Source organism: Chaetura pelagica, unplaced genomic scaffold, assembly GCF_000747805.2.
Source record: "Chaetura pelagica isolate M959 unplaced genomic scaffold, ChaPel_1.0 scaffold20, whole genome shotgun sequence".
Taxonomy (NCBI): domain Eukaryota; kingdom Metazoa; phylum Chordata; class Aves; order Apodiformes; family Apodidae; genus Chaetura; species Chaetura pelagica.
Genome location: NW_009951958.1, coordinates 5,109,176 through 5,132,127, shown reverse-complemented (window position 1 = coordinate 5,132,127; position 22,952 = coordinate 5,109,176). Strand labels below are relative to the sequence as shown.

General features: G+C 48.6%; 1 protein-coding gene across 1 annotated transcript in view; it reads left to right on the top strand.

Moving 5' to 3' along the window:
- Positions 1 to 16,364, top strand: part of LEPREL1 (leprecan-like 1) — a 66,040-nt gene extending 49,676 nt beyond the window's left edge. Inside the window, exons 2-15 of the mRNA XM_009999875.1 lie at positions 1,302 to 1,448; positions 2,366 to 2,555; positions 5,310 to 5,441; positions 6,632 to 6,774; positions 8,277 to 8,366; positions 8,851 to 8,891; positions 9,376 to 9,470; positions 12,178 to 12,305; positions 12,899 to 12,994; positions 13,083 to 13,233; positions 13,750 to 13,867; positions 14,458 to 14,533; positions 15,354 to 15,494; positions 16,178 to 16,364. Coding sequence (XP_009998177.1) covers positions 1,347 to 1,448; positions 2,366 to 2,555; positions 5,310 to 5,441; positions 6,632 to 6,774; positions 8,277 to 8,366; positions 8,851 to 8,891; positions 9,376 to 9,470; positions 12,178 to 12,305; positions 12,899 to 12,994; positions 13,083 to 13,233; positions 13,750 to 13,867; positions 14,458 to 14,533; positions 15,354 to 15,494; positions 16,178 to 16,270 — 1,596 coding nt within the window. The 5' untranslated portion in view covers positions 1,302 to 1,346 and the 3' untranslated portion in view covers positions 16,271 to 16,364. The remainder of the gene's footprint in view (positions 1 to 1,301; positions 1,449 to 2,365; positions 2,556 to 5,309; positions 5,442 to 6,631; positions 6,775 to 8,276; positions 8,367 to 8,850; positions 8,892 to 9,375; positions 9,471 to 12,177; positions 12,306 to 12,898; positions 12,995 to 13,082; positions 13,234 to 13,749; positions 13,868 to 14,457; positions 14,534 to 15,353; positions 15,495 to 16,177) is intronic.
- The last annotated feature ends 6,588 nt before the right edge of the window (positions 16,365 to 22,952 follow it).

Here is a 22,952-nt window from a genome sequence, read left to right as displayed (position 1 = left end):
TGAAGATAATTTTATGCTAGAGATGAAAGTAGTTATTATTGTGTGTGGCTGGTGATGAGTGTTTGCATGCCCTCTCTGAGTTCCTGAGAAATGCAGAGTATCAGACAGATCAAGGGGGCTCACTGAAAGAGGTCTTGGGTGTTTCTCATGGCTTGGCTGAAAGACAAGCTGCAGTTGATGCTTATTAAATGCATGAGAGTGTTAATCCAGTGTTAAGGAGCCCCAAGGAAGCTGCTGTTATCTCCAGGGAATGAGCAGAGCAGCCACAAGCTCACATCACATGGCCCCTCTGCCCTGCTCCAGGCATAGGATAACTGGGTGTGAAGCTCATACTTCTCTGCAGGTCTCTTTTTCAAGTGCTGTAATTTTGCTAATCTACTTGTCTAGTGGGTATGTGTGCTGGATGCTGCAGGGGAGCTGCCATACCATGATGTGCCTGAGCTCACTGGCTCCAGTGGTTGAGCCTGCTCAGCCTGCACACCTATCCCAGGGGCCTGGCTCTCTACTTTGCTGGTACTCAGTGGTGTTGGCTTTCTTTCAGAGCAAGTGGAAGCCGTGGAAGCAGCCTCTCTCCTGCTGGATCATGCAGATGCTTCACTTGAACATCTGTCCTGCTCCCTGTGCTCCCAGCAGCTGCTGTGGGTGTGTTTAGCACCAGAATTTCTGTTTATTTATGAGGCTTTCTCCAGGGTGAAACTAATGTCTGGTCTCAGTTCTGAATTTCTAAATGCAAATTAACTTGATATACCGAGATAAACTCCTCTTCAAGTCTCTGCCACCATTAGCAGAGTCTGGCCTTTTGCAGTTGTGTGCAGCTGAGCTTTACAAATGGCCCCAAGGCCTCACTTACAAGCAGAAGCCCTTAACCTGGCAATGGCTCAGCCTCTCAGGCTCATAGAGAGAGCAACCTCAGCAGCTGCTTTTCCCTGCTCTGTCCATCTCATATCTCATGAAAGCATCTCTCCACCTGGGACTGTGCAGGGGGTTGGAGTAGTAGTTCAGAGGATGCACAGCTGGAAAATAGGCTGGACTCTGTCACTGGTAGACCACATTGCAGACAGATAAGTGACCTGTCTGACTTTCAGGAACTCCAGCTCTTCTGATCTCCCTTTCTCTGGACTTTCCCCTCATTTCAGCTGTTTTCTTTAGCCTCTGCATTCAGGTTTTCCTTGGTTACCCATCACTGCCCAGCCCAGTGGTGTCAGAAGGGTATCAGAGGTACAGGTGTCAGAAGGTGCAGCATAAACTCCTGCATTTACTGTCCTGTATCACCAACACACTTTTTTCTTATCTTCTTACAGCTGAACAAGTTGGAGGAGGCAGCAGATGCAGCTCACACCTTCTTCATGGCAAACCCTGAGCACATGGAGATACAGCAGGACATTGAGAACTACAAGACCACGGCAGGGAAAGTCACCTTGATTGACCGGGAGGCCAGGCAGCACATGGTGAGTCTGAGCTAAGGAGGTGTCTGGGTTAAATGTCAGGCAGTCTGGAGAAAAGAGATTTGGGAGGCCAAGAGAGCATCATCTGTGAAAGGGGAGAGTCTTGCTGAGCTCCACATTACGATACAACAAAACAAGTTCTCCATTTCAGAGCTCTCCTTTAAGGCAAGTCAGCTCCTGCTTATTCAAGGCACTTATTTGATGGCTACATCCCCAACATGGTCCCTGTCTTCAGAGGACTCTGGGACATCCATGGCTGTGAACACACCAGTGGGCACCTTTCATCTTTGATGGATGCTTCCATAGGCACTGACAGACAGATCTTGTCTGATGTGTGTCGCTTTTGAGCTGCGCTGTCCCACCTGGGCAGGGTTCATGCACATGAGTGTTTGTGCTGCTGAGGGTGCAGGCAGGAGAGCCACAGCTCTTTTTACCTCCACAAGTGGAAGGCCAACACAAGTGCCAGGGCCACCCTCAACTTTCTGATTTCACAAGACACAAGGAAGCAGGAGTGGCATTTGGTGAAATGAATGGAGGTTCTAAAACAGGTCTTCTTGGGTCGAGTTCAGTCTTTTCCCTGGATATTCAGTGTGGTTGTTGCATAGGAGAGTTAAAGTAAAGAAGAAGAGTGTTTTTTTCACATGATATATAATCCAGCTGTGTCACTGAGGATGCACTAATTACAGAGAAGTTTAGAAGAGCATTTAGGCAGGTTTATGAGGTTTCACCAGTTCAAAAGTCCATTGATGGCTTAAACATGGTTTGGTGCCATGACTTAGCCCTGGTAGGAACCCAAGGAGATAATTCTATCCCTGCCAGTTTGTACCTCGTTTTGAGAAGCACCTGCAGCTGGTAAGAGCAGGATGCTATGCCTGAGCAGCCACACTCATGATCTTGTCTTCTGCCTACCTACTTTGCAGGAGGACTACAGTGCTGGAGTAAGGCACTATGACAAAGAGGAGTATGAACTGGCCATTGACCTCTTGGAGCGTGCACTAAAAGGGTACTACTCTGAGGATGAAGATTGCCAGATCATGTGTGAGGGACCACAGAGATTTGAAGAACATGAGTACCTGGAATATAAAGCTAGTCTCTATGAAGCTATTGCAGGTAAGATGTTTTTGCATCTTTAGTTTTCTCCCACTTTGGAGAATGATTGAATTTGGGCTTTTGGCTGGATTTGGTGTTTTCCCTTCCATCACTGCTGCTGGTGAGTTGCACTAGAGGAGGCACCTGGAAAGCCAGAAGATGCAAATTCAGAAGACAGGGAACTAGAACATCTCATTTTCATTCTGAATAGAAGCTGGGCTAGAAGAATTGCATTTCCAGATGTGTGTATCACTTACAGCTTTTCTGGGAGTGCTTTAACATAAGCTGCCTCAGTTTCCCACTGTAAGCAGTCTCACATACCTCTCTGGAATCTGGACATCCCTGGCCCCTGTTTGTATTTTGTTTTTCAGTGCATATGAATAAAGCAGCAAACTTCTTGGCCATGCTCCACACGGTCAGGAAAATTGCCCAAAAGGCTCAGACCGTAGATTTCCTGTCCATCCAAGGGGATGGATTTGTCATTAGTAGAGACCCACCTAATTATGATCTTGACTGAAATCTCTGGAGACAACCAAACGTTGCTGTGTGTTCTTCAGATTTACATGTGTGGCTCTGAGCCAGAGAGGATTAAAATGGTTCATTCTTAGTAGCAATGAGATTACATTTGATTAGTTGTAAGGGAAAGACGAGCAATAAATTTAGGTTTGTTTGGTGACAGAAATCTTATTTATCTGCTCATGGTCTTGGAGTTACATCAAGCTCTGAAACTTTGCTTCTTGTGTGGAAAATACTTCACTCAGATGCAGATTGCTTTTTCTTTTTGCATACATCTGTTTGAGCTGAAGCAGGAAATCTAATTGAAACAACCAAGATGAGAAACCACCAATATACCAGATGGGAAGATGCCTTTGCTGGGTTTATTTACCCATGCAAAAATCTGAGAAGTGTTGTAAGGGCTGACTTGGTGCCAGTGTAACTGTCAGCTGATCATGCCTGCTTTTAAGGGCCATATCAGGCCCTTGAAAAAAAGCAGCCTTTAGTGATAAAGGAAACCCACCTTCCTTCTCACAGAAAGCTGCTGCATTGAACAGGTTTTGCTCTCTGTTATATTGTTTCTGTGCCGTGCAAATTGAGTGCAGCCCCAGCAAGCAGAAAAGGTGTTTCTGTGCAGAGCCATGCAGAGTGCAGATGTGGTCGTGGTGTGGTGGTCTTCAAACTGTCTCATCACCTGGGGGTGAGGACAAGCATCTCTGCAAGTGCTGTAACTTGGCTTGGCCAGATGTGCCTGGGAATAACAAGTCCAAACCCCAGGGCTATTCAGGTACCCAAAGAGAAAGTGAAGTGAGGGAACAAAGAGGGAAATGAGGTAGGTAACGCAACTGCTTTGCTATAAGGAATTAAGTGGTTCCTTACAGGACAGCATAATCCAGTGTTTACCTTTCAATCCAGGACTCTCAGCCCCAGATGTTTCAGCAAGGAGTGGGAACACTAATGCACCAGGAGAAGAGAGTTTCAGTTTCTTCAAAACTCATTCCTCTGTTCAATCCCAAACTGATTTGCTGTGCTGCTGCATGGGGTTGAAAGTCTCTCACCTCTTTCCCCCCAGATGCATTCAGTGAATGGATTCCAGTCTGTTTAGCCTACATAGTTTCTAGGGCACTTTGACAGTACCAAAAAAAAAGCAGTATTTTTCTTGGTAGCATCATCTCAGTGATGGATTATTTTAGGTCTAAGATGCTTAAATAGATTTAAATTGCAACAAAATTATTTATGTCCTTTCCCTTCTTATTTTCCTTAGTGTAATACCCTGGATGTGTATGGTAAATCACATAACTACTCAGACTACCTGCCCAGAGCAAATTGGGAGCTGTTTTGAGTTTCCACTTGATTTCATTGCAAAATCCTGAGGTTGTTTTTTTGGCAGCTCTGAAAAATGCTTTGGTAGTTGAGCACATGGTTTTTTTCAAGCCTGTGTTTGTTTCTTAAGGTTTTTAATGGTGTACAGACAGTGCAAGCAAAGTAGATTTGTACGTGCATTGCAGCAAAGGCTCCAAACTGGAATCAGATGTCAGCATTGGCTTCAAAATTGTAGAGCTGATAGAATGCCTATATTGTGGACTCCCATCAGTTAAGAAACTCTGCTAATGGCAGATGTTTGTCACGGGCTTGCACTTCTCTGGGAGATACCTAATTTTTGAGAAGCCACAAACACAGGGATTTTGCTGCCAATGTTTGCACCGTAGACCTTTCGTATTCCCCATGCAGGTGCCTTGCTCGGTGGTGCTTGAGAAGCTGCACTGAACCCTCTTACCTAAACCTCCCTTGTGCCCTCAGGAGCTTAGTTGTTCCAGAAAGGAGAGAACTAAAGATGAGCTGAACGTGGGGGGGAATGAAAATGTCTTTCGTGTGGCAGCACATGTGGCCACCCTGCCATCACTTCTCCACTTGCTTTGTGAGTGTCTTTGCCCTTGGTATGGCTCTGGAGGTCGAAAATGCCACCTGTGTGTCCCTGCACCCATCCACTTTCCTAGGCAGAAGCAGCAGCTCCCGGCAGACAAAATAGATGCTCAAGCTCCCTCTGCAGTTGATAGAAGGAGTTAGACACTTCTCAAGGGGGGGCAAAAGTGCGACTGCAACTCTCCATTGGCTTTGGGAAGGATCCTTAGCTCTTTCCTTAAGTGCACAGTCACCTGCTGGACCAGAGCAGCATGGCTTTCCTATTCTTCAGCTGGGGAGATTTAACTTCTGTCTCTCCTCATCCGAGCACCACCACCATCCTTCTCAGTTCAGTCCATCTTCTTCTTTCCTGGGCAGATCACTACATGCAGGTCCTGGTGTGCAAACACGACTGTGTCCGAGAACTCGCCACGCGCTCGGGCCGGATCTCACCCATTGAAAATTTCCTTCCCCTCCACTATGACTACTTGCAGTTTGCCTATTACAGAGGTAAAGGCTTTCTTTCTGTTCCTCATAGTGCTTGCTGGGTTTTGTTACGTTTTGCACAAGGTTGAATTGCTTCATGCAGGAATCAGGATATTTCCCCATGATATTTGTGCTGAAGCCACACAGTGACATGGTTTGATAGAGTCAGGAAGCACAGGACATTGGAAACTGTCTCTTTGAAAGGCGTTTGCCTTTCAGGTTGACTTAAATGTAATTAAGTACTTCTGTAAAAGTGTTGTAATTAATCAGTCAGGTTTTAAAAGCCCAGCTTTTAGCTTAAACATTATTATTCTTTAAATAGATTGTGTTTTCACAGAGTCCTTTCATTTGTCTTTTGATATTAAAGTTCTGGGAATTTGTTTCACATTTTCTGAAACCAATAGATTATTTTTTTAAAGATAATATATAACAGCTATACAAGTTAGCCCAGACTTATCCCAAGTTTCCAGTTTTTCTAATTACCAAATATTTTAAGATTCACAGCAAACATGCAACATTGCAAAATATCAGGAGTTGGCAGTGCTATAAAATATTGCCAGTTGTGTGGCCCCATGTTGCATTTTATTATGTTCTGTTACCTAAAGGAAAATTGAGGCAGAATTTTGCTATCTCAGGCAGAATTTTGCTATCTCAGGCTTGTGCTAAGAGCTTTCCTGAAAAGGGCAAATTGTAGGAGGGTCAAAATTGCTACTCAGACCTGAAGTTTCTTCATTCATCAATGCAGTGGGAGGAATGCTGGAGGAGTCAGCAGTGTTTCGTGCACAGTGTACAGGCTTTTTGATTTCTTAGCCCAGTTAAAGTTTTAATATAGTGAGTAAAGCCTTTAGAGCCCTGAGAGATGCTGCACAGAAGAGGGGCACTTTGCTGCCAGAGGGCATCCACATCCTGCCCATACAGTTGGATCCAATTTGGATACCACCCAACCTGTGCATGAGCTCAGAGAAGTCATGTCTCTGTGCTTCAGTTTCCCTGTTGGTGAAATGGAGTGGTTAAGAACAAGCTGCATCAAAAGAGCCTTGTGAAGAGCTGGGCCCCCCTGTCAGCTGATGGAGAGCAAGCTCAGGCTGAACCCTCCCTCTCTGCAGAGACACTCCTTGGCTCTGCCCTGCTGTGCTCTGTGTGAGCCCCCTGGCACCACCAGTGGGGCTGTGCTCCTCTCTGCCTCCCCTGACAGCTCTTGTGTTGCCTCCCAGTTGGTGACTATGTAAAAGCCTTGGAGTGTGCCAAGACCTACCTCCTCTTCCACCCAGATGATGAAGATGTCTTAGAGAACGCAGGTTATTACGAGGGCCTCTTGGAAGGTACAATGGATCCAGACACCATCAAACCCAGAAAGGTGAGAGTGTCAACTAAGAACCGTTGGTGGGAGGCTTTAACAGAAACATCAGCTGGAAATAAAAGCAGGTTGACAGCTCTTCTGCAGTGGGAGCTCTTTGAAAACAGATGTGGAGTTGCTGGACCAGCTGGTGATGCTAATTGTCAGGGTGCAAGTCCAGAGCCACTTGTGTGGGGGAGACGTTGGAGGCCAGGATCTTCTTTAAATGGGGACTTCAGCATAGCAAAGCCCAAGCAAGGGCAGGGAGGGCCATGATCAAGTGCCTTAACAATGAAAACCCTCCTCCCAGTCATTGCTCCAGAGGACAGCGGGGGAGGAATGCAACAAAGCATTGAGCAGAGGGCAACCTCTGTTAGGAGAGGGCTGAGAAATATTTTCCCAAGGGAAGGCTGAGATGTCAGCGTTACTCTCAAGTCACTGAGCTCGGGGTTCAGTGCTCGGTGTGTTCTGCAGGGAGCAGCTTTGCTATCACAGGGTTAGACTGGGGTCAAACAACCAAACAGTGTGGGACAACCACCCAGTGGGACAGGCTTCCTCTCTGGTCTGGGGAGCCTTCATCTGCAGCCCTGGGACTGCCTTTCTCACGATGTGAAAGAGAAGATCCTCCTGTCCCATCACAGCCCTGCTGAGGCTCATTACCCTTGTGCCATAAGCAGAGGGTAGACAGGAACTGCATTTTCCATTCCCTTGGGAATTCCTTGATTTCCAGGAAAACAAAGGTGAATTTATCAAAATGCTACAAAAGAGGTATTATATAGAAAAACCAAAGCCAAAACAAGCAAACAAACAAAAATCTCAAAATATCAAACCCAAGAACAACTATTCTTTCTCCTCACAAAGTGAATCTAGGAAAAAACCTGAAGTTGCCAAAAACATTTTTTTTGTTTCCAGTGTTTTGAAGTTTCTTTGTAAAATAAATAAATTAATTAATTGATTTTTGCTTCGCGAAGTAATTTTCTGGGAGAAATCCCAGTGTTTTGTGTACAAATTTTTCATTTTAATTAAAGCCCTCTGATGGATGATTTCCAGCTGGCTGTGCTTTGTGGTTCCCATCTGAGCACAGTGAGTGTGTCCCACCCACCCACTGCTGGACTATGGGCCCTGTGTTGCTGGTGGGGAGCTGAGGCACAGCCCAGCCAGAGCCTCTGCTCCCCCAGCCTGAACCTACCTCCCTGGTCTGCATCTGGGATTTCTCTGACCAGACAACCTCTTCCCCAGCTTTTTAGAGGCTTTCCAAGGTGTTCAGCATTCTCTGCCAGCTATGGACGTATTATGGTGATTCAGGCTTCCCAAATGAGTTGCTGAACACCTTCCCTTCTGTAAGGCAGTGAGCTGCTCAGCCCTGTGTCCCAGGTTGTTCCAAAGCATGACCCAAGCATCCCTCACCCCGTAGGAATCTGCAGAGTTGTGTGAAAAGAAAACCCCTCCTGAAGAGAGGTGCATGGCCTGTGTCTTATGGAAGCTACATGTGCAACTGCTCCCTTTTTCCTCTTCTTTTTCAGGAAGCAAGGATGTTGCTGCGGCGCCATAAGCTGGAGTCTCACCTGCTGCAGGTGGCTGCAGCCGGCCTGGGATACACCTACACAGAGCCGGTAATGCCCGGGTCTGCCGTGGCAAGGACCTTTGGGAGTTCACAGCTGTAGGACCAGCTTCTCCTTTCACCTCTCTTGTAAAGCAAGTCCTGGTTAGGTGGCCCAGGCCTGGTTTGTTCCCTGTGGGAAAAGGTTATAGCAGAGCAGGGAAGGCAGCCGTACCCAGGGGCAAGAAGAAGCAGATGCAGCCTAGTCCATCTCTTCTGCCAGAGTGTCTGGCTGTGTCTCTGCCACTGGCCTGGTGATGGGGTGGGCCAGAGAAAGCTGAGCAAGGCAGGCTTCTGCTTCATGCATCATCTGATGCCAGTTTGGGTTGGGGTTACATTTTCAATTTGGTGACGCCAGGCAATTGCCCAAAGTTGTACAGAATGCATCTGTACCAGAGAGGCTGGCTGATGTCCCTGGCTGTGAGGCAGAGTGGGTAGCTCCCTGGCTTCAGCTGGAGCATTAAATTAAGAAGCACAACCTCTCTCTTTTCCTGCAGAACTACTGGAACCGATATGGTGCCCGCCAGGATGAGCACAGGTGAGCTAGCACCCATCCCATCTGCAGCTTCACCAGTCCCTGTAGTGGGGTGAAGGGGACATGCCCATGATGGGGTACCAGCCTGACACTCGAGGGATGCTGCCCAGCCACCCCAGCACACCATCATCATCGAATTAGGGTTCTTTGCCTCTTACTATTAGAAACATTTCCATAAGCACTTTATGTTAGCTGAGTGCCTAAAACCCAGCATTGGTCTAGAAGGAACTTAGCTGATGAGGCATGTGGTCCTCTGCAGATTTGTTGGTGTCTGTGCTTTGCTGGTGGAAACTGTTGTTTCCATTACCCGAAAAACATGGTCACCACAGGATGGGGTGAGGGCTTCCACTTGTATGGGTGTGACATTTGTACAAAGTACCAATTTGCCTTTTTTTCTTTTCATGTATTGATTTCTAAAAAGTGCATTTCTCAGAACCGGAGACCTATGGAAAAAGTCATGATGTTCCTCTTCTCTCCTGCTCCTCAGTGTCCCATCAAGCATCAGCAGTGAACCAGAGGATGGGCCCAGGCTGTCCCTGGCAAAGAAACCCATGCCAAAACCAGATCGAGAGTTGAAGGAGGGTAAGTCTGATTAAGATGTTTCAACAAAATCAGAAGTTTTTTCCTATTGCTAGAGGCTGCAGACTGCAAAGGCTGGCTGCTGAGCAATGGGGGGAAATCCTATCTGAGGGGGCTGAAGTTCTGTTTAAAGGACAGAGGAGTCTTTGATGGTACCACAGCATTTCTGAGTCTGGGGATCCCACCAGCACTTCTCTGCTCTTGAGTTTGCTTTTCCCACCTGCTGATCTGCTCAGTACAGAGCCTTGAGTTGTGTAGCTGGGAAGCTGGGTCCTCCTCACCATGGGAGAGGTGGCACCAGCAAACAGTAGTCTTTTCCCTAGATGCTTCTAAGTTTAAAATGTTCCCAGTTGTCTGGACTGCAGAAGGTTGGATGCTGGAGGCATTAGGTTTTGGGAATTCCCATCCTGATCCTTTGCTAAATGTGCTGCATCACACCACAGTATCAAACATTTCTGTTAGCAAACTGGCTTGTGATTTCATGTCTTGGCTTACATCAAATTTTAAGGCTTGTTGGCAGACTTTTCAACTGATTCCGGCACATTTTGGGCAACCACAGAAAATACCATTTTCTACTAGAGGCAAGAGTTCCCCCATAACAATTTTTAAAAACTGTATTGTAGCCAAATCCCAAAACATGCTCCTCAGTGCAAAACAACAGGATCTGCAGCCAGGAGGTGTCTTGTGTCTCTAGCTCCACAGCATCAGGCAGTTAAACCCCCTTGTAATGCAGTGGATGATTGTGCCTTTTTTGGAATTTCACAGGTTTCCATGACCCAAATCCTCTCTGGCTGCTCAGTGTCATGTTCAGAGCCCTGTTAGCCCTTCTCTAGCCATGTGTAAAATAAGCAGACACTGCAGGAAGATCCTGAAGAGCTTGCTTAAGCCAAGAGCTGGTTGATTTATGTCTGTTGGGCTGCTTGCTTTCTGTAATGAAATATTTTCAGGGTGCATCTTTCTCTGTTTTTTCTTCTCTTTTTTTTTTTAATTTTATTTTATTTTTTTTTTATTCTGGTTTACTTGCAGAATGTTTTGAAGTTTACAAGAAAATTGAAACCATTGAAAAAGAAAATGGGACTTCAGTGTATCCATCTGCTTCCTTTTGCCTTTTTGTCTTTATTTTCGCTTGGAAAAAGATGATAAAAGGCCAAAAGAGAAAAATGAGTCAATCTTAATTTTGTACTTCCATCTTTCTTTCCTTTCCCTCTTCCTCCTTTCTGTCAATTTCTTCACTCCTGAAAGTCCAAAGAATTCTCTGGTTTCTTTGGGGTGTTTTTCACAGACCATATAAAGGTCTCTCTCTTGTGGTCCTTAGAGTCAGTGGGGAAGAGGCAGGCAGCAGGGAGCATGCTGTCCATGGGAAAAGGGCTCAGTGTTCATTTATAATACATGCTGTTTGTTATCAAGCATCAAGAACAGCAAAGTGAACATGAGGAATGTCCCATCTTTTCTGTTTTCAAAAAAACCTGAATCTTCAGAAATCAAGCGATGGGCTCATGTTGGGGCTCTGTCCTCAGGGTTGTGTGCTCTCCATAGGTCAAGGAAACCTCCCAGAAACACCTAGTGTGCCTCAACAGACAGGAAAAATAGTAATTACAAAAGCAGTGTAACAGAGAATTGTCCTTGTGCCATGTGGTGAGAGGAGCTCTCCAGTTCTGTTTCCTCTGGTTTATTGCAGCTCTGTGATAACAGATATTTTTTCCCACAGTTTAGATGCATTTCACCTTCCTTCTGGAGGAACATCTAGTTCAGGTTTTCTTGGTTGTTGTTTTTTGTTTTGTTTTTTTTCTCCCTTTCATTCTCTCTCTTTGAGAAGATGAGGGGAAGAGGCTTTAGAAGATGATGATTCAGTGGCCTCGCCATGTTTGTTCTCATCGGGGAAATTTGATGGGGATAGATCCAAACTTCTTGTAAAGAGCTAATCTCTCTCTTCTCCTTGCCCATTCACTCAGCACATGGCAAGGCCCAGTTGCCCCATACCAGGCAGGAGCCCAGCAATGCTGTGGCTGTATTCCCATCCCAGGGTACCTGAGACCTCCAAAATGCAGCCAAGCCATTGGCCTCTGGCAGGAGGCAGCTTGGAGGCAGGGAGTGTGGGATGGCAGGGACAGCCATGGCAGCTCCTTTGCCTCTGCAGACGAAGATTGTCCTCATGGTCCTCTGCCTTGCCTACTCCCAACCCCTCTTCTTGGTGGAGAACAAGCAATGGCTTGATGCAAGCTCAGCACCACAATAGTTTTGTTGTTTTTTTTTTTAATGTAAAAGACAAAAAAAAGCCTGCTGATGACAGTTGCAGGGAGCAGCTCTGCATGCCAAGCTGACAAGATCCACACAGTACAAATGCAATGGAAACTTCTGACCTCCATTATGTTGGCTGCTGGGCAGGGAGGCCAAGGCAGCCGGTGTCTGTGTTTCATCGTGTCCCATCAGGTTTTAGCATTTTCAGGCTGTGGTCCCTGCGTTTGCAAGGCAGCTAATGAGAAGGTGGAAAATGCTGAGGCTCTTGCAGCAAATTGATTTCATCTCCGGGTGTTTCCATTCCTTCTGGTTCTTTTGTTGTTGATGTGAGGCCAAACTCTTCTCTCTGCTGTGAAGCTCTTTCCCTGGCAGCACACCCGGGTGATTTCAGCTGGCCTTCAGCCACAGTACAAGATGTCAATGAGGCCAGGGCATGTTCAGAGGGGTGGTTTTTTGTCTCTGTTTCCACCAGGGGGGCCACTTCTCTACAGCGGCGTGAAGTTTGTCTACAACTCGCAGCAGCTGAACGGCACCCAGCGAGTCCTGCTGGATAACGTCATCTCGGAGGAGCAGTGCCGAGAGCTTCACAGGGTGGCCAGCGTGAGTAGGCAATGCCCCTGGGAGGGACATGAGGGCCACCTGGGCTGAGTGCTTGATGCTTTCCCCAGCATCTGGCTTGTGAGAGCTGAATGCGTGACCAGCCCCTGGGGGAGGCTCTGGGTTCGTGTCTCACTCTTGAGTGTTGCAGCTGATGCCAGGATGCCTGTGGAGGGCAGTCAGATGCTTTTCCCCATAACGCACCTGTAGCACAGGAGCTGCTGCTCCATCTCGGGCTGTTCTTAGAAACATCCTGAAAGGCAGAGCCTGTGCAGAAATAGCTCTTTGCTGCATGCTATACACAGCTGCAAGGGATGCTCATCCACAAGCTTTGCTGAGCCTTCTCATTCATTAGCTGAGCCTGGGAAGGGTCTGGAGGTGCCTGAACATCCTCAGTCAGGAGGTGTGTGGCTGTTTTCTAGCATCTCAGAATGGACTATGTTCATGGAGAGCTGCTGTGCCTCCTTACCCAGCTCATCTCTCCAAGTGAGTGCAGCCTGGGGGAGGGTTGGGGAAGAGGCTGCCAGGTGTTTCCATTGCAGCTCCCTGTTTCCTGGGGAACCAGTTCACCCCTCACCCATGTTCATGTCTTTCAGGGGATCATGTTGGCTGGAGATGGTTACAGGGGCAAAACCTCCCCCCACACCCCAAATGAGAGATTTGAAGGAGCCACAGTCCTCAAAGCCCTCAAGGTATGTCTTCTTCCCTCCTCCTCCTCTCCTATGCCCTCTCTCCCAGCTGGCATGCAGTGCTGACCTTCTCTCACCCCTTCTTGCCCAGTATGGCTACGAGGGCCGCGTCCCACTGAAGAGTGCCCGGCTCTTCTACGACATCAGTGAGAAGGCTCGCAGGATCGTCGAGTCCTACTTCATGCTGAACTCCACACTCTACTTCTCCTACACCCACCTGGTGTGCCGCACTGCCCTCTCCGGTGAGGACTTGGGTTCTGGTGGCAGGGCAGGGCTGGGAGGACAGAATGGGTTCAGCTCCTCGTGGGGGGTTAACGAGTGGGGGACCCAAGCCTGAGAATAGCTCTGAACCTTAAACTGGTGGCTGAGAACTGGGCAAAGTTACTGTTCTTCACAGCAGCATAGGGTGGGCACTGCTGCCTCAAGGAAGGTAATTTCTGGGGTGTCTCTTGTTTTTTATGTCTCCAACTTTTCCTCTTTTCTTTTCTCTCTTCTCTTGTCTCCTTTCACTGTCTCATCTCCTTTCCATTCCCCCAGCTTTCCATCTTGCTTCCCTGAAGTAAGGAACAAGCAGAGCTGTGCAGATCTGAGTTGTCAGATGTTGCCTTTTCTCCCCAGCCTTTTCTTTCCTCCTCTCACCTGTGAACATCACCTGGAGTGGGGTTGGGGCAGGCTCCCCACTGTGATGGACCCCACAGAGCATGGCATTTCCATCTCATCCATCCCTTCTTCCCCTTCCTCCACATGGTCCTGCATAGGCCAGCAGGAAAGGAGGAATGACCTGAGCCACCCCATCCATGCTGACAACTGCCTCTTGGACCCCGAGGCCAACGAGTGCTGGAAGGAGCCTCCTGCCTACACCTTTCGGGATTACAGGTAGGAATGAAGGAAGAGGGGCTGTTGCTGGGGACCCTCCCCAAGGCAGGGCATCCTGCTCCACAGGCTGTGAGCCCTGGTATGTCCCAGCATGGGGCTCTGGGTGGGGCTCTGAGCAACCTGATCTAGTGGAAGGTGTCCCTGCACACAGCCAAGCAGGTTGGACTAGATGACCTTTAAAGGCTTCTAACAACGAAAATGACCCAAACCATTCTATGATTCAAGCCAGAGTTTAATGTAATGGCTCTGTGACATTTTAGGACCAGGAGGTTCCAGCTGTGGCCCACAGAGCTATGTCTCTGTCAGGTGTTTTTGGTGCAAAACTGGAAGGTGGGAGCTGATGGGACTGAGGGGATATAATGAGAAATGTTCTCTAGTCAAGGAGAGATCTGCTGGTTCTCTGTGGCTCCAAAATGGAGGCGATTTGGGTGGTTCCAAGCAGCCCCACAGTAGCCCCCCCACTGGCCAGCACCCCGCCCCCTTCCCACCCATATCACAGTGAAGCGATGCAGGGTCTGCCCCAGGGCGGGGGGCAGCCCTGAGCCCTCCCTGCTGCTTCCCTCACAGGGGTCTCCTGCTTCCTCCCCCAGTGCCCTCCTGTACATGAACGCGGATTTCGAAGGAGGCGAGTTCATTTTCACCGAGATGGATGCCAAAACTGTGACCGTGAGTCGGCGCTGTGAACTAAACTCTGTTCCTCGGCAGCCTGTGCTGGGGCTCTGGGCTGTACATCCTGCTGGCAGAGGCCCACAGACTTTTTTCTGTGCCCTCTCCAGGGGCCATGCCGAGCAGGAAACCTACAGATCGCAGGGATGACTGAGTCCTCACTGCCTGGAGGACAGCTGAGCTGCCACCCCATCTGGTGGCCAAACATGAAGCAGTGCCTCTGTACATGTGCAGTGTCTGGCCCAGAGCAGGTTGCAGTGGTGGACAACAGTCCCTGAGAGGGACAGGACTCAGGCACAAGTCCCCACCTCTGCTTGGGACTGTTTGGGAGGCTGGGCACCCCGTCTGTGGTTGGACAGAGCTTCTGGGCACCATGCTGAGGCTCTAAAGCACAGTAGATGCTGAGGGGTAGATTGCACCTACCTAAAAGCGGTGCTAGAGGGATCCTGCCTCTGAGGTCCTGCAGAATACCCATTGTGGACTCAGCAGAGAGCAGAAAGGAATTTCACAACCTGTGCCAGTGTTAGCCTGAGCCTCCCTGAGCTATGCCATGGCCTTGTTTTGCCATAGGTGGTCACCTGCAGGTTTCACCAGGACTCCATGCCACCATTTCCTTGCTGCATGATGGCTGCACAGCAGGACCAAGCTTCACACCTCCCCCTTTACCCCACACATTATTACAGCTATGTCCAGAGTTTTGCATGTCCTTCAGAGCAGCTCACTGTATCTTGGGGGTGATGCAGAGAGATACCCAAAACATGGGCAGTGTGTGCAGCCATGCTCCTTGCCACCCTGTTGTTTGTTGTCTGTTTTCCCACAGGCCTCCATCAAACCCAAGTGCGGGCGAATGATCAGCTTCTCGTCGGGTGGTGAGAACCCTCATGGGGTGAAGGCAGTTACCAAAGGCCAGCGCTGTGCTGTGGCTCTCTGGTTCACCTTGGATCCACTTTACAGAGAGCTGGTGAGCTCCTCCATCATGACGTGACGGGAGCTCGGGGCTAGCCAGCATCCTGGAGGGACCTGGACCATTTTCAGCCTCCAGTCTCAGCTATCACATTCCCAGCAGCTCCAGGCTCCCCAGAGATTCTCCTGCCAGCCATATTTGTGGGCAGCCATCACCCATGGGATGCTGAGTGGGCTGCTGAGTGGGGTGCAGGAGGGCTCTGCAGGGCTGGGCTGGCCATTTCTGACACCTAGTGGCCATAACCAGAGGAAAGGGCAAGTCCTCCACAGCCACCTGCAGCTCAGAGCCCAGTGATGCGCAGCTGCTGCCAGGTCCCCAAAAGCAGTTTTGCAGCTGGAAGGCACCTGGGCCTGGCACCCAGAGCCTTGGGAGATCTGAGCTGTGGTGCCTTGCAAGAGGAAAGCTCCAGGCAAAACTAAATGCAAGGAGAGAGCAAAACCCCTGTGTCTTTGCCTTGTGAAGCAGGTGGGCTGTGAGGGTCTGGAAGAAGCTTATTTTCAGACACGCACTTTACTGGCTTTCTAGCTGAAATTCCTCCATGCCTGGTGCATGTGTAGTAGGAGATCAGCCCTGGCTAGGGAGCTGGAAATCCATGTCAAGGGTAGGAGACAGGTGGAGGGAACATTGTGGCAGTGACTGCCAGCTCTGCTGTTACAGTTTCTTCCCTTCCCCTCTCACAGGAGCGAATCCAGGCAGATGAAGTGATTGCCATGTTGGACCAGGAGCATCTAGGACCCAGTGAAATGAACATCAACCCAAAGGATGAGCTATGAACTAGGCCAAAGACTTTTTCTATTAAATATTTATTTAATATTGTTAATCTTATTAGAACCCTTCTATTTTTGTACAGAGCCACTGTATAAATTAACAGGTTAATATGATCGTGGAGTTTCAGGAGTGCCTCTTGGGTGTTTAGCACGGTTCTTGCTGGGACCCCTCATCTGTGTGCCAGCATCTCCTGCTGCAGCTGCCTTTGCCTCTGGGATTCCCTGTCCTTCCCTAGCACTTCTCAGGACTTACTTAGGCCAACTCATCAGCCAGAAGTAGCTGCTTATCTTTAGCCTCTGCTAGAGAGAATTTTCAGATGTTTCATTTGGAATATGTTTTGGGGGAAAAAACAAAAAGCAAAACCTGGGTCTTAGCAAAAATGTGTATCTCTCTGTAGCCATGCAAAGCTGGCATTTGGGCATTAATTCAAAGCAGAGCTTTCAGAAATCCTCCACTGAGCAGGGGCATGAGCTGTGCACAGGCAAGAAGGGGTTTGATCTGCTGCTGGCTTGTGAAACAGGGTCTGTCACTCATGTTCAGGCCATGCTCTTGCCAATGGCCTGGGATGCATGAAAGAAACTGCTTCATACCTCATCCTTTGAGCTTCCAGCCCAGTGCTGCTGCTGGTAAAACCCAAGGTTTGAAGTCATAATTTCCAGGTCCAAGTTGGAAAGCAGCTGAAAGGCTCAGGGATGTTACAGTGCCATGGTGTTGAGTGATCAAGATGCAGCTTTGTACTCCAGATATCCTGGCTGCATCCTCTCGTCCTGACAGCAGCAGATGTTTATGGTGTGGTAGCATCTATTTCCTCAGAGTATTTCTGCCCCAGCCTGAGAGTGCTGCAGTGAAAGCACATGCTGCTTATCACAAGAGGTTTACTATGCCAGTAATTTCTGCTCAGTTAGTAAATAATCCCTCTTCCACCATTAATCACAGCAGGGATCACAGCAGGCCCTGCTTAAGTCAGAACAAACACAGAAGTCACAGAACTGCCCATATCCCAGACCTAGGAACAGCTTTTGTTTTGACCCAACAACTGCTTCTGCTGCTAGAGAGCAGTTCCTAAAAGGCAGGTTGCAGCAATCCTTACTGTTCAATTTACTGTAAGGCTGCTCTCTCTTCAGAAAGCACTGCTGGGATCTTGGCTGGAGTTTGCATCCCTGACCAGCCTTACTCAGCTCCCTACTGCATTTGCATTTTCTCAGCCCTTTTCTGCTCCCCTTTGCCAGCTTTGACATTTCCAGGACTATCTGCAATAGGGAATTGTCTATTCCCTTTGTTCATTCAGCTTGCACCTACCCAAATCTTCTAGGGTCAACAGGACTCTCTTCTCATCTAGTCACTGGTTGCAAAGGTCATAGGCAAGGATGGTCCTTCTGTAGAGACCTTCTCAAAAGCTGGTCCTGGACAAGATAAAGGGGAAAAAAATAATGCCTGGACTGTAAAGGGGCCATCATTAGTGCCTAGAAAATGATGGAAGATTCATTTGCTGTACCTCCTCCAATGTGGAATCTGCGGTGGAGAAAGCTCCGAGTGTTTCTGAGCCACCAGAGTAGCTTGCTTCTTAGAGGTTATCTCCCTTTCTCATAGACTGTTGAAGAGATCCATTGTATTGACTCTCCAAAGAACTGCCCACAGGTCTCTGCTTTCAGAGACCCTTCCCTGCTTAACTGACTCCTCTGTAAATGCTTAACTCTCCTTTTTTTAAATAGCTGGAGGAAAAGCTGGAGGGAAGAAGGGGAGAGTAGCTGGAGAACTGAAACACTGGTTATGTTGTCCTCCATCTACACCATGCTATTGCATTCAAGGCTTGATTTCTACCTACTGCACCTTCAGTATCAGTTTGTGCTGCCACCCCCCTGACAACCACATCTGCCTGAGCACATCCTGAAGAGCTGCCCCCTCCACTGGGATCGCACCCACTGGTCTTCCTGCAGGGAGGAGGAGGGGGGGACATCGCAGGTCGTGGTTTGTTTGCTGCTGTGGAGGTTAGCCAGAGCTGTGTCTAAATCCAGGGAAAATAAACTAAACACAACATCTGGGCCTTTCTTTGCCTTTCTTTATTCAAATACTAGAAGGGGTGACTGGGAAGTCTGTGATTTGTCTCATGGTAGTGCATCTCCCTTTGGGGTTTCCTGCCCAAGTCCCTTGAGTACCTACATTTGGAACTCAATTGCAAATATGAACCCCAAATCCCCAAGAAGAGGAAAGACTCTGGGCTGCTTCGGCTGTGCCAGTCCCCACACTGCTCTGCTGCCAAGACCTGCCTGTGGTCCCTGCCAGGCTGAAGCCAGGAAACAGGAATGCAGTGAGTCAAATGCACTTTTTATGTTTGTTTGTTTTTTCCAGCTCTCTGCTCTGGCAAAGTCTAGCTCAGAAGTGGATTTGTATTTCTGCCACAACAGCAGAGGTTGTTGCCAAGTGTATTGGCACACTGTGGCCTTGTAGGAGCAAGTTACAGAGCTCTTTCAGACATGCACCAAAATATAATGTAGACTTTTGGGTCTTCGTTGTATGGGAGTGGGATGGGTTGCCACCAAGGTAGCTTGGCCTCTGAGAAATGAATTTTACCTCTTAGGCTTGATGTAGGAACCTGCCATCTGCTGGAGCTGTTTGGGTCACATCCAGACTGTCCACAGAGCAGCAGCATTCCTGGGGAAAAAAAACCAACACAGATGTATACACTCCTCTTTGGTCAAGTATGCCCCAGGGACAACCTGGTGCACTAACATTTTATGCCTCCTGCTACATTGGGTCACTTTGGTTATTCCCTTTTTGCCCCATCAGGATGGTGACTGCTGCTCTCCAAAGTCCCTGTGAGAAGCAGCTTCCTAAGGAGGCAGTGCCCAAAGTCACTCCACTGCCAATAAAGCTGATGTATGTTTCAGAGCAATCTTCGTGGCCCTCAAGCCATCCCCTCTAGTCAAGGCTTGGCCACCAATGGGAACCACAACCTACTTAAATGTTGGCCATTTGTTATACGTGCCCCAGTTCTATCACTGGCTGTGGGAGCGGTTTGGAGATGGAGATGCTTGAACCGTGTCTTAGTTCCTTCTCAACGCTGCCATGCCCCTCCTAATACTAATAATAAATGCAAGCTGGGATTAGCAGGGTTGATTTTTGGCATTCAATGAGAGGAAAAAAAAATAATAAAGAAAAGAAAACGACTCATAAAGAAAACATGAGAAATTAAATAGTATTTAAAACAAGAACTGGAGTGGCTCTGTGTGTGTGTGTGCATGTGTGAGCTCTTGGGTGTGGCCATTGCTTGAAGTGAAGCCCTGCGTGGTGTTACTCAATGCCAGGGGATCTTTACTAGCAAGAAGCATTGGTTTTGTTTTGACATTCAATGGGCCCAAGCCAAGTCTGGTTGCCCCTTGCACAAGGCTGCTGCTAGGCATTGTTGTGGGGGGGGCTGGAGGAGCCCAGTCTGTGCCCCAGGCATTCCTTCAGCACCAGGAGCCAGTAAAGTTTTGGGAAAAAGCACAGATGAAATGGATGCTGTTGTTAAGGAGAAGATGAATCATTTCAATCATTGCGCTTTGCAGTCAGGGATGCAGCATCAGAGTGTGTGGGGCTGGCAGCAGTGAGGGCACCATGGCATGGGGAACACTGGCTAACAGGGGCCATGGTAGCCCAACAAGGCACCCAGTGCCTTGTGCAGAGGGTAGGAACACGGAAAAGTCTTTCTACAAGTAAAGAACCATCAAAGGGGGGACAGCAGAAAGTCTGAGGCTGAGCCCCTTTGGGTTGTAAATGCCTTGCTGCAAGTGGCTTCTGGGAAATTCCCTCCAGCTAAAAGCTCAGCTCTGAAACCTCACCAGAAAATAAGACTTGTGGGTATTTACAAATTCTTGAAACCACCGTCAAGGCTGAAATACCTAAAGCTCTTTATGTCCAGTGGCTCCAGAGTCTAATAAAACCTGGGCATTTCCATAGGCTGTGAGAATTTTTTCAGCAACTGAACCTCACCTGTACTACTGTGGAGGTTTAGGGCCATGTGGACAAGTTAATCTACAACAGCTTCACTGAATGATGACTAATTTCCATTAATTCCAAGTTGAGCCATGATAAGCTTATAAAATATGGTGTATTTGGACCTTTTCTATGTCCTCTTTTTTTCTCAGGAGCCAGTCTGACAGCCCAAAAACACAGCAGATTTGAAGAGCCTTGGAGACCCAGAAACAAGCCCTACAAGCAACCAGCCTGGTTGAAGACCCTCAACTCCATGCCACCCTGCAGCTGTGTCCCTCTTGTCATCTTCCCACTCAACCGCTCGGTCTCTGCCCTGGTGATGGAGGATTTGGGTGGTATCATCCACACCGACTGCTGCACGTAAGTTTGTCCAGTCCCTAAGGGTCTCCTCACCTTGAAAGGCAGCTGCTGTTGGCTCTTGGGGGGAAAAGAGCCTGGAAAGGCTTGTCAGCTTCCCATTGCAGCTGCTGGCTGCCTGCAAGCTGCAGTGATTTAGCCAAGAGAAAGATGAGAGCAGAGGAAGGAGATGGAGTTTGCACTGAGCGGTGCTCAGCCCTCCTGTTTAAACCTGGCAGAGCCAAGCTGATCATTTGCAGGCACCTGAACATCTTCCCATGAAAACCTGTCATAAAAAAAAAAAAAAAAGGTTGTTTCCTCCTGTCCACACCCTTGCCCAACCTGGGGCAAAAAAAGAACAAAAAACAGCCGGCTGTAATAGCGCTGGCAGTGAGATAAAAATGGGCTAGTCCTGCTTTGGGGAAGAACTATATTTAAAAATGAAATGTTGTTTGTTTCTGCAAGTGCCCACAGCCCACCAGAAAAGACACCACTTCTGGCAGGAAATTTTGCTGCTTGTCTGTGCATCAGGGCGTGACCCTGCCTGGGTCTCACAATGTTGTGCTCTTCCCCAGCTGTCATCAGGCACATATATATGTATATATATATATGTGTGTGTGTGTGTGTGTGCTTTTCCTCCCACCATCCCATTTACACAATGGGCACCCAAACCCAGCATATAAGGTGACTTGGTGCCAGCAGCAGCACCAGCATCCCAGAACCAATGGAGTGCAGCCATGCACAAGGCCAGATCTTGCACTCTTGTTTACCCCAGGCATGTCCTGCCTTCACTTTGGGCCTGGAGGGCCCACATAAACAGGTGCAATAGATGCCACTAAGAATTGCAGGGCCCCCATATATCCTCCCAGAGCACAGCATAGTGTGTGTGGCTCACATGCCCATGCCCCAAGCACACACTGCACCAGCAAACTGCCACATCCCCAGGTCTAATGGCTGCCACAGCCAGCCCAGCCCTTTTATCTTGTTTTAAACACATGGCACCAAGTTTGTTTCCTTCTCATTTAGCAAAACATTGTCATGTGCACTCTTGTTTACCCCAGGCATGTCCTGCCTTCACTTTGGGCCTGGAGGGCCCACATAAACAGGTGCAATAGATGCCACTAAGAATTGCAGGGCCCCCATATATCCTCCCAGAGCACAGCATAGTGTGTGTGGCTCACATGCCCATGCCCCAAGCACACACTGCACCAGCAAACTGCCACATCCCCAGGTCTAATGGCTGCCACAGCCAGCCCAGCCCTTTTATCTTGTTTTAAACACATGGCACCAAGTTTGTTTCCTTCTCATTTAGCAAAACATTGTCATGAAAAAAAAAAAAAGCAGCCCCCCCCTTACACACACAAAAAACATATATCAACATGTCCCAACCCTTTGGCCACCATCCAATCCTGCCAAAAATAAGTCCAGCACACAATAGGAACTTGAGAAAGCAAAACAGGTGATGCAGAGAGAGCTGCCTGGCCACCCTCACCTTGCTTCTGGGGCAAGGAAGAGAGCTGGTGAGCTGCAGGGGAGTGGGGCCCAGTCCAGCTGGGCAGCAGCAGCCGGGGAGCACGGGTGCTGACAACCCATGTGTGCCATGGCAGGAGCAGGCAACACCAGGGCCCCATGGGCAAATGGAGCGGGGCTGGCGAGTGGACACACTTGGCAAAGGAGCAAGTCAGTTAATGATCGTTTCCAGGGTGGTTTGGATAATGAGGATGGCAGCTCTAGTAGGTATTTCCTGAGCAGGGCAGGGCTGGGGGAATTAATATGAGCTCAGTTTAGCTTCTACTCCTCCTTTATTTGTAATGAGATTATCAGCAGATGTGGTGGTGGCACCACCAGGCTGATGCCATGATGGGCTGAGATGATAAGCAGCTCTGGCGCTGCCTCACACAGCGAGCCCGAAGGCTCTGGGACATGGGGAAGAACACGGGAAAAAACCCACCCCTTTTATCACACATGTCTTTTTGGTAATGGCCTGAGGGTCCCCAGGCTCAGGGGAACATTTTGTGGTGGACTAGCATCACCATCTCCTTCTTGCAGTGCTCCTGCACCCAATGCTGGCTGAAACTGCCAGGGCTAAAGGCTGGTCCCTGCTTTGTCAGTGAAAAATGAGGCCACTGCTACTCACTGGTGTTCTTTGGGCAGCTCCAGTGCAAGAAATGAAAACTGTTGGCTTGACTGCAAAGAGGCAGAAGCTGGAAAGAAGTGTGAATGTCCTGCACAGCACCTCCCATCTGCTCAGTGCCTTAAATGGACCATAGCAAAAGCGGAGAAGAGACTCTCTTATGATCCCTCTCACAGAGAGGAGAATGTGAACCCCCCCTGGCAAATTTTTCAAAGATCCTTGTCATGCCTGTGAAAAGCTTG